At 48.4% G+C, this 10,306-nt stretch overlaps 4 protein-coding genes across 4 annotated transcripts; 2 read left to right on the forward strand and 2 right to left on the reverse strand.

Moving 5' to 3' along the window:
- Positions 1 to 387: 387 nt before the first annotated feature.
- F4812DRAFT_415521 (AAT-domain-containing protein) lies at positions 388 to 1,882 on the forward strand. Its single transcript, XM_047932984.1, has 2 exons — positions 388 to 744; positions 801 to 1,882. The coding sequence occupies exons 1-2, from the start codon at positions 709 to 711 to the stop codon at positions 1,824 to 1,826; spliced, it is 1,062 nt and encodes a 353-aa protein (XP_047794114.1). The 5' UTR covers positions 388 to 708; the 3' UTR covers positions 1,827 to 1,882.
- Positions 1,883 to 2,277: 395 nt separating this feature from the next.
- Positions 2,278 to 3,723, forward strand: F4812DRAFT_449686 (Batten's disease protein Cln3; the record flags this gene model as incomplete). The annotated part of the gene is made up of 2 exons (XM_047936002.1): positions 2,278 to 2,419; positions 2,489 to 3,723. The coding sequence occupies 2 exons, from the start codon at positions 2,278 to 2,280 to the stop codon at positions 3,721 to 3,723; spliced, it is 1,377 nt and encodes a 458-aa protein (XP_047794115.1).
- Positions 3,724 to 3,925: 202 nt separating this feature from the next.
- Positions 3,926 to 7,608, reverse strand: F4812DRAFT_193125 (fungal-specific transcription factor domain-containing protein). The gene has a single exon (XM_047930149.1). The coding sequence runs from the start codon at positions 7,047 to 7,049 to the stop codon at positions 4,128 to 4,130; it is 2,922 nt and encodes a 973-aa protein (XP_047794116.1). The 5' UTR covers positions 7,050 to 7,608; the 3' UTR covers positions 3,926 to 4,127.
- Positions 7,609 to 8,289: 681 nt separating this feature from the next.
- On the reverse strand, positions 8,290 to 10,283 carry F4812DRAFT_193215 (DNA glycosylase). The gene has a single exon (XM_047930151.1). The coding sequence runs from the start codon at positions 9,953 to 9,955 to the stop codon at positions 8,675 to 8,677; it is 1,281 nt and encodes a 426-aa protein (XP_047794117.1). The 5' UTR covers positions 9,956 to 10,283; the 3' UTR covers positions 8,290 to 8,674.
- Between the last annotated feature and the right edge of the window lie 23 nt (positions 10,284 to 10,306).

Genomic DNA, 10,306 nt, shown 5'->3' on the forward strand with positions numbered 1-10,306 from the left:
AGGCCGTATGCAAGGCCACACATACTGAATCAATTGAATTGAATTTAGTTTACTGAATGAGATGAATCTAGTCAATTGAATCTAGTCAATTGACTTGTAACGTGTAAGCCTATTAAGCTGTATACCTCATACGGCTTATTTGATTGAGCCGTATCTATATGGCTCTAAAAGGTGTACGTTTTACAAATTTATAACGTTAGGCGGGGGAGCCGCAAGGATACCATTCAACTAATGAATCGTGGAAACATGGATACGTTGATAAATTTGAGCCATTCATTATCATAAGCCGTATATACGATTCGAAATATTGAGCTGGTATATATACGGTTTAAGAAACCCCCCCCCCCCCCCCAAGACGCTAAGGTACTTTATAACTCATACAAAGATGTTTGAAGCCTTTCCTAAACTGATCATTTATGGCACTTCGCTATGCAGGTGCGTTATCGTATACTACTCTAGATCTACTCGATATCTTAGGTACCTACCTAATGTAAGCAATTCGTCATCATGCGAATAGGTAGTATTTCAAACACCCTAGCTTGTAGCTTTTAGGTAATACCCTTTCTCCTTTTGTGCGGAGAAGCAACTCGTGATGTTCAGCGGCTTCTTCCTCTCAACACACTAGGTGGAAGTATCAGACAGCTTATGAAATTTATGAAATTGTAGAACCCTTTTTATCGCTACTCTTGACAATATATAATATACATTATGCTCGAAATTCGATGCACCGGCACTCCTTACGAGGTAGTTATAATTATCCAAGAGTTGTCTCCAACCTGCCAAAGCTAATATCTGACCAGATTGGGTTCACACATGGTAAGCTCGCCAAGAAACAAATAGCAGGATCAATCGATTTCTATGCAGAACTATTTGCGAAGTCTTGCTCGATGAGCTGGACAGAGGTTGTACAGGAAGCGTTGAGTTACTCGGAAATATTAAAGCAATTCGCAGCTCGTTACCTAGAAGAGATCAATGGCATTGCCGATGGGGCGTGCATACCGTTTCTAGATATCCTAGCATTGAATATACGGTCCGAGATAGTTTTCGGTCTCTTCTCCGATAAACGCAGTGGGGTTACTGACACCCCCAGTGACGGTTGTACGAGCTTGGGCTGGTTGGCTGGATCGAAAGCCTTTCTCAGCCAGAATTGGGATTGGAAGGTAGAACAAGGTCCAAACCTCATAATATGCTACATTTCACAGCCGGGCACTGAGTTTCCGGATATCGCGATGGTAACCGAAGCTGGTATTATAGGGAAAATAGGGCTCAATTCGAACGGTATTGGCTGTTGTCTGAATGCTATCCGCTGCCGGGGCCTTGATCGATCCAGGTGGCCCATCCACTTTGCCCTCCGTGCTGTGCTGGAATCAAAATGCCGGGAGGATGCGGTGGAAATGGTCAAATCTTTTGGCGTTGCTGGAGGCGGTCATATATTAATAGGAGATGCAACGGGGTTTGTTGGCCTCGAGTGTACAAGTACTTGGGTGAAGGAGTTACCTATGGGCGAGGACGGACGAGTGTGCCACACGAACCATATTCTTCTGGATAATTCAGGTATAGATGAGCCTTTATGGCTAAATGATTCCCCATCCCGTCTTGCTCGAGTGCGTGAACTCGCAGCCCAAATACCTGAGCCAACTTTGGACAGAATATTCGAAATCTTCAAGGACACTGAGGGCTATCCTGCTTCTATCAATAGAAAGCAAGGAGCCGGTTCCGAGGCCCAGACTCTATTCACTATTATCATGGACCTATCAAGTAAAAACGCTCAAGTCACAACTGGGAGGCCTACCGAGTTTCGGGAGCAGTTTATTCTAAGGTTCTAGCTGGCCAAAAGCCTTTGATTTTATTTTTTCTACTAATAAACACAACGTTGAAGCGATTTTGTCAATAAGACAAGGTGAAAATGACTAAAAATGTACTAGATGCACTATGTAGGTATCTAATGTGAGGTGGGACTAGATTATCGATAACAGGGATCCCCAGTCCTCGTGCTCTCGCCACAGCCACACGGTGTCTTAACAAGCGTGGCACTTATTTGGACCAGTCCTCCTGTACTCCTCCTGTACTTCACCTGCTTCACTTCAACCTGCCTCATACCTTTTTCATCCTTACATTCAATGTTCCTTGCATGTGCATCTCAAACCCAACCTAGTCTAACCGAGATCTCGTCCAATATGTAAACTTGTAGCATATAACATCATATACTGTATATTCATTATATAGGTACCTTATATATATCCGTGCCGTATTCGCTCTACACACCACACGCGCCCAATGATGAGCCGCTCACCGGCGTCTTCAGGTCTCTTACCTATGCCTGGCTCCCCTTCGTCGTCTTGGGCCCTTTACCGGGCTCGAATCGCATCCATCTTTCGAAATACTGACACGTCTATATTGGTTGCATTTTGGCTCTTTGGTACTTCTCTTTTCTTTTTTTTCTTGACCGCCGCATACGTTTATCATGCGTGTTACTGACGAATTCAAGGTTTAATCAACAATGTCCTCTATGTAATTATCCTCTCTGCAGCTCTGGACCTGGTTGGATCCGACGTACCCAAGGGGGTTGTCCTACTCGCCGATGTTCTTCCCTCATTTCTAACCAAATTGATTGCGCCCTACTTCATTCATAAAGTTCCATATTGGCTGCGGATAATCTTCTTCGTCGCTAGTTCGTCTCTCGGCATGTTCATGATCGCTCTTACACCGTCAGATAAATCTGTCGGCGTCAAGATGGCTGGCGTAATATTCGCGAGCTTATCAAGCGGCGCAGGGGAGCTGAGTTTCCTTGGCCTAACTCATTATTACGGACATATGAGTTTGGCCGCTTGGGGGAGTGGTACTGGTGCAGCTGGTCTCGTTGGCGCGGGATTGTACGTCATGTTCACTGTCTGGATCGGTTTCTCCGTCAGGGATACTCTACTAGCTTCGGCCTTTTTACCCGTCATCATGTTTATCAGCTTTTTCCTGATATTGCCTAGAGAGCCGCTCCGTCAAAGCAAACGAGTGAAGGGTTATCAGACGGTCCCGGATCAGGATACGAGGCAAGATGATGTTGAAGATGACTTGCCAGCGGTCAATGCCACCTCCAGTCTTCTCACTCCCGAGCGGTCGCCTATATCTACAAGACTTCCAGTGGACAGAATGGATTCTCTATCGAGGCTAAAATCTAATATCCAGCGGGCCAAATCCTTATTTTTCCCATACATGCTACCGCTATTGTTGGTGTATGTTGCTGAATACACTATAAACCAGGGCGTCTCTCCAACCTTATTGTTCCCCATAGAGTCAACCCCCTTTAAGGAGTACCGAGACTTTTATCCCATGTACGGGTTCTTGTACCAGCTCGGCGTTTTCATTTCCCGCTCATCAATCGCGTTCATCCGCATCAAGCACCTATATATCCCTTCTTTTCTTCAGATAGGCAACCTAGTGCTCTTAACTCTCCATGCGCTACTACCTTTTCTCCCAAACGCCTATGTTGTTTTCGTTGTTATATTCTGGGAAGGCCTGCTGGGTGGGGCGGTATATGTTAATACGTTTGCTGAAATCATGCAAAATGTCCCGACTTCTGAGCGGGAGTTTAGTCTTGGGGCAACTAGCGTTAGCGATAGCGCAGGCATATGCATCGCTGGATTTGTCAGTATGGCTATAGAGGTGTGGCTTTGTGACTGGCAGGTTCAACATGGAAGAGATTGGTGTAAGAAAATTCAAGTTGGTTAGAAATCCAAATAGAAGGAGGAGGTGCGCGAACCTGTGACCCTGCATTTCCCTATCAAGCTGTTTGTACCGGGAACCTGGTTATGTTTCATATCTTCCATTGCTGCGACTTACAATAGGTGATGGTACGCTCGAAGAACTCTTCTTCAAGAAGTAACAAGGATTGTACTACACGATCCATTACAAGGGGTGCGTCTTGATAATCGCCATTAGGAGTTATTGGTCTTCATATACGTTACCATGCCAGCTTTGATTTGGGCATTGCCACATCCAGTCCATGTCCATATTTATGGCGGCTCCATTCCATTGCGACGGCTGCAGTATCCTATGAAGTTTCGGATCAGCTTTTTTTTAAAAAAAAAGGTATGAAGCGGAATAGCTTGGTGTTGCGTTGGTGCAGCGCTGACTCACATATCCCATCGCACGTCCCCCATTGTGTCCACTGGGGGATAAACTAAGTTGCCCTGAAAATTCATATTCATATCACCCGTAGGGTAGTATCCAGGCATACCAGTCATGCCTTGGTCAACTTTACTATCATCTTCTCCCTGCCTCTGACCTTGGACAAATCCTTGTCCCCCTTTTCCTACGTTGATTGTGGGACTGTCCTCATTAGATCTCTTATGCCGCTCTCTCGTCTTCGACTCGGGCAGGGGCAGGCCTAAGGAGAGAATACTCTCCCCTGGGATAATTTCCAGAGCAATCGCAAACTCGAACGCTGCCTTTGCAAACCGAGCATTGGTTCCGCAAACCTCAATAGTCGACATAACCTCGCATAGCTGCCTCACAGCATTTCGCATCTCTTCTATGGTATAACTCTGTATGAGGTGAGGCTTGACAATGTCCTCCCGGCCTTCGTCTTGGCACAGCGAATCTGGGGAAAGCAATGCTAAGGATATATCCAAGCTAGACGTAAATGCATAGTAGATATCTATCCATGTGACACCGTTTATAAGGCCTGCGCGCCATAAATTAACAATCAAATTCCCACAGCGCATCGCCCCAGTTAAACAGACTTTGCTTAAAGCTCGTATCTTGGGCGCATCGGGGCCCAGGGGAATCTCGCCATCTGCAGATTGAATCGTCTCCAAGAGGAATGGGCGCGTCAAGAAGCAGAGCACATGTTGATATCGAATATTAAGTAATAGGACACTCCTCCACTGGTTGTCATTCCCATTTGAGGCCTCATACGGCACGGGCCTCAGTCCTCTTGGTAATGTATCCTCCCAGTCTGAGACAACCCCCAAAAACTCCAAGGCTCGCGCATACATCCTACCCGGGGCAAATCCAGGATCGAAAATTCCGCGTCGAATTGCAGCGAGTAACATGTTCAGTTGAGCCGAATGCTCTATATACCGAGGGGGAGGAACATTCGCGTCCAGATAATCTTCATTAGGAACCCCGACGTCCATTTCCCGGTCATCAATCGCACTGGGTCGCCCTAGCGAACAGCATAGAAATTGCTCAAAGTCGTACAATGTCCACCAAGCCAACTTTCTAGATTGTCTCTCTACGGGATCGAATATTCCTGAAGCACTTTCACGATGCATCCCAAGCGCTATAGCTAGTCGGCAAGCTACTCCGTGGTGCGTCCATGCGCTAGTTCTGTCGTTGGTGTTGTGATAATATAGCGAGAGGAGCATATATGCGCATACGTTTGGAAGGCTTGAGGTACCGAGAAGTGGTGGCAGCTGCTCAACCTTCCCAAACCATTTCCGTTGAAAGTCGACTGAGTCGGCATTCTGGGGGAGGGATCGAGATCCCAGGATAATTATCATATACAAGCAACATAGCCATCCTACTGACACGGAAATTTCCCTGACGCGGCCTTTCGCGTTTTTCCCCCTGTGTGATTCCCAGCAGCGCCACATTTTTTCGTAGGCGGTCTGGAAAGTAAGCCGGTGGAATAAGATAAAGTTGGGATGAACGTGGTGGAAAAAAGCGTGAACACAGGCATCTGCTCGCTCTTTAGGGGGCAAGTCAAGTTGAGACACTCGTTTGCGATACCTCCAAAACTCTGGGTCGTTTGGGTGGTCCTTTAACATATCTTCGCAGATTTTAGGAGGGGAGTCGCCATCAAGATGGTCTAGAACTTTATTTAATGAACCGGAAGAATACTGTTGCGGCGGGGACGGGACGTGTCGCCCACGATCACCAGTTCCACCCAGAGAAGCAGTCAACGGATTGTTTTTAAGGAGCCCACCATCACTTCTAGAGTCATGGCCCGGCCGCGCGGATTCGTCTGAGCTCGCTCCTTCGGAAAACTTCTGTGCAAAGATATCGCGCATTTTGCTAAAGAAAGCAAGACTTCCACACGATCCAATGTAATGTGGTCGGCCACTAGCATCGGTTATCAAGCCTGTATTCTCTTCACAAGTGTCCGCAGAAGTATTCGGGGATTCAGGCGGAAGCTGTGGAATCGCCCTTGACGCAAATCCCATGAGGTAAGACGGCGGCAGTATGGTCTTTTCATGGTCAGTTCCAGCTATAATTAGGTTCGGGTATTCCGCTTCCTTTGACGGGTCTGGGTCTGGTTTGGGAGTCTGAGATGTCTCCGGCTGCTGCACAAAAGCTTCGGCCGACGAAGCCTGAGACAGGTCGGGCGATTCACCGAAGTCAGGCATAGGTATCCTTCTCTCCCCCCCAAATGCCACTAGTTCCTCCGCGGTCGCTCTCGAGTTTAGTTCGGGAAATACGCCAAATACCAATGCCTCAAGGGCACGATATCTTTTATCCAAGTTCTCAACGCTGCCATAGACCCGTTGCTTTCGTGGCAATGTGGTCACACACGGAATCCCGGTCTCGACACATAACTTACAAGGAGGTTGTTCACCAGGTGCGGTTGTGTTATTATTGGATTCTGGGGAAACTTTCAAACGCACACACTTGCATCTTCGCGTCTTGCAAGCGTCGCAACTTACTTGAGTCCTCTTTCGCTGGGAATTGGGAACACGGCGCTTAGCCCTTATTTGCTCTCTTCTCTGAGCGCTATCAGGAGGTACTCCATGCGTGAGGCTTTCATTAGTTATGAAAGCGGAAGGCCCAGGTTGATTTAATACCTGTGGACCCAATGGTGACGTCCTGGATGGCGATGTCGCAGATGGCAGATCATATGTGCCGGAAATAGCTGCGGCAGAAGCAAGATGACTCAATCCTTCATGTTGATGTTGTTGCTGTCCTGGCAGCGGTAATGCAGACCCGAATTCCGGTATGGTGGGACCAGCACCGGAGCCGACTTGTAAGAAATGATGGGGAAGATCTGGCCTCCATGACGGAGGTCCTGTGGGTGCCAAATCATCAGGCTGTTGGGGGTTTCTTGGAGGATCCATACGCAGGATGGAGGTTGACTATCCGGTGGTGCCGCTTCATTACGCTTCCGAGAGGAAGCTCTGGATATAGGTAGAGGAAATGAGAGGTTAACGGGCAACTAGACATGTGGAATAACAGGTATTACGGGTCAATTTATCAAATGCGAATATATGCTATCCTCTGTAACAATCTAAAAGGGGGGGAAAAATTCAAGCTACTTTTGATTAATTCGTTCCGAAGCACCACATCTGCGCGGAAGTATATAGAAGCGATGAGAGTCATAATTACATCACTACACCACATTGAATCTATCACCATGACGACTGCCGCCCCAAGCTCGCAAAGTACAAACTCCACGAAAAGAAACAAGAATAGGGAACAATAAAAAAAAGAGTACCAAACCAATTTCTTAGTTTTTTATGTGTTGTCTTTCTTTAGATAGCTGGTGTCTGATTTGATAGGGTTTAATTGTGAAAATCTACTCTTTTTAGTCCCTTTCAATACATGCCTTAAGCGCCTAAGGAAAAGCTCATGTATTGTAAATAACGTAGGACAGCGTCGGGGAATCGTGATGTGGACCAAGTGGAGCTACTAGATCTGACAGATCTGACAGATCTACATAGGCCGTTGGGTTAGGTACCTAAGGTAAGGTAAGGTATTTATCGAATTCTTCAAGTCTGCCTTCTATAAAGTACGAAGCATTACAGCGTCTGCGCAGTCAACGCTACTCCCCACTCCGTATCACACTTTTACTTTTTTCTTCTTTCTTTTCAATGAGAACAGTCTTGAGCTATCTAGCTTTCAAAAAGCTATATAGTAGGACGCATCCAAGGCAAGACCTAAGTTTTGACTTTAAACCCTACGTACAAAGTGGTATTCAACATCAGCTTATCACAGGTGGATATCTATGGGGTACCTCTAAGGGAAAATACCTACTAGGTAGAATAGAAGCTACAGGCTTACCTACCTTAGGTCAGGTAGGTAAGGGGGTATCTCACTTGTTGAGCTTGGCACAGGCACGTCATATTGAGTAGATGAGAGAAAATATCGAAGATAAAAGGCGTGACCACCTACGTACCTACTTAGTATCCTGCCACAGGGTCTTACATTGAACTGACGTTTTTCATCGTCCAAACTTATAATCTCGCTAGGCAACCTGACTGCTACCTACCGGGTAGATATCACAATTGCTTGCAGCATCTTGGAAATCATTCTCGGATAATGAGGAAATTCCCGCTAGGGTAAGTCGGTCGGCCTATGCGCGAGACATTATATGAAGCATGCGATACAACTACTCGCTACATCGACTAACTAACTATAATTAAAGCCTAGAAACGAATGTAAGGGTACGCGAGAACATGCGCCGAGAACATTGCGATGATATACGGAGATGAGGGATAAAATACCTAGCTCAGAAGACGTTAGGTTAGAATAGGCCCAAAGCCGACTACATCTTCCCTAGATTTCTATGAATAATCGTAAAGAAGGAAGGACAAGAACTTAGGTCTTCTCGCACTTGAGAGAATGTAAACTTCAACCAAACGCCAGCTAAGCACTAAGTGACTCCTCATCTAGACCTATCAACTGATCCGACAACATAGTAAGTAAGCTCCACTACCCGCTTCACTTTGGTAGGTTCGCACCCTTACTTCCCGTCCCCATTGCCGCCGCCGTCTTCTTCGCTCTTGGCGCTCTTCTCCTCCGCCGTCCGGGCCATCTCCTCCTCTCCGTCGCGACTCTTCCTCTTGAACGCCTGTCTAAGTTCGCACTTCCCCAAGCTCTTCCCACCGGCCTTGCACTCGGCACACGTCCGGCCGTGCTCGATGAGCAGGACGTGCAAGCCGTACTTCAGCGGGTCCGGCACCCTCGCGTCGAGGTGGGAGAACGCCTCGTCCCGCGACGCCGACCCGGGCCGCCACCCCATCATCCCCGTCAGCCTGTGGACGTGGGTGTCGACGGCGAAGCTGGCGCGCCCCACGCAGAAGAGCAGCACGCAGCTCGCGGTCTTGGGCCCCACGCCGCGGAACGAGAGGAGCTCCCGCATGGCCCGCTCGTCGTCGTCGTCCCCCCCGCGGGCCTCGAGCCCGATCTCGAGCAGGTGGTCCAGCGAGTACTTGCCGTAGCGCAGCTTGACCTGGTTCAGTATGTCGACGATGACGCGGCTCTTGACGCCGCCCAGCCCGCCCCTCGCGATCGCCTTCTCGAGCCTCGCGGCCCCGCCCGAAGCGATGGCCCCCCACCGCTCCTCGGAGTCCGACCCGCCGTATTCCGCGTCCATGTCGAGCTTCGCGCGCGCGCTGTTGCTGTTGCTCGTGTTCTGCGAGAGCACCGTGCGCACCAGCGCGTCCAGCACCGACGGCGAGTCCCCGCACCCGGCCCGGTCCCTCGGCGCGCTGAGCACCTTCTCCGGCCGCTTCCGCTCCCCGTGAAGCTTGGCCAGGACATCGTAGGCGCGCTGGCACTCCTCGGGCGTTGGCTGCGGGAAGTCCGGGTACGGCGACGTGTTGGCGAATTGCGAGTAGGACTTCAGTTTCTTCGCCCGGAGCTCCTCTTCCTTATCCCTGTCCCTGTCCGTACCCTTGTCCTTGCTGCCCTCTTTGCTTCTGCCTTTCTTTGCCCTGCTTGCAAGGTCTTTTCTGGGGCTGAGTGTCTCAGCTTTGACCCGCGATGGTGCAGCAGTAGATGCAGCCTTTCTTTTCGCTGACTTGGTTACAGGCTTAGCTTCGCCTGTCTCTTCCTCATCCTCATTCTTGACCCTAACTCTTTTCCTTTGGCGATTTGCTGGAGGTGTTGCTACGTTCGCAGGCAGATTTTCTTGTTTGATTGGTACATTTACACCATTCTTCCCAGCATTCCTCGCACTGCGTCGGATGGTGATAGGTTTTCCTACACTATCTGCTTCGGACTTGACAGTGGCATCAGCCATGATTGCCGAGCTTCTGGGTAAGGTAGTAGGCAGTACTAAAGCACTTCGAAAGTAGACCGATGCAAACCGCAGTCTCTGGTCTTCTTATAAGCATTGATCATAAGGAAATTAAAACGGATTAAGCAATTATAATGGAACCAAAAATTGTTGTTGAACACAATAAAAACGAATTCAGAGTCGCACCTTATATGCGACAGATGATGTCAAAGACAATCTTAGCAACTTCGAGACAAGGCCCCTTTTTAAAAAATAAAAACCCTGCGCTAGGCCACCTCATAATATGGTGGCGTTGCTTACGAGCTGAGCATAGACCTCGACTACCCCTGGCACGTATTCTAAAGTTCTTCATAA

The sequence above is a fragment of the Daldinia caldariorum genome, assembly GCF_022478825.1.
Source record: "Daldinia caldariorum strain CBS 122874 unplaced genomic scaffold F4812scaffold_2, whole genome shotgun sequence".
NCBI classification, from domain to species: domain Eukaryota; kingdom Fungi; phylum Ascomycota; class Sordariomycetes; order Xylariales; family Hypoxylaceae; genus Daldinia; species Daldinia caldariorum.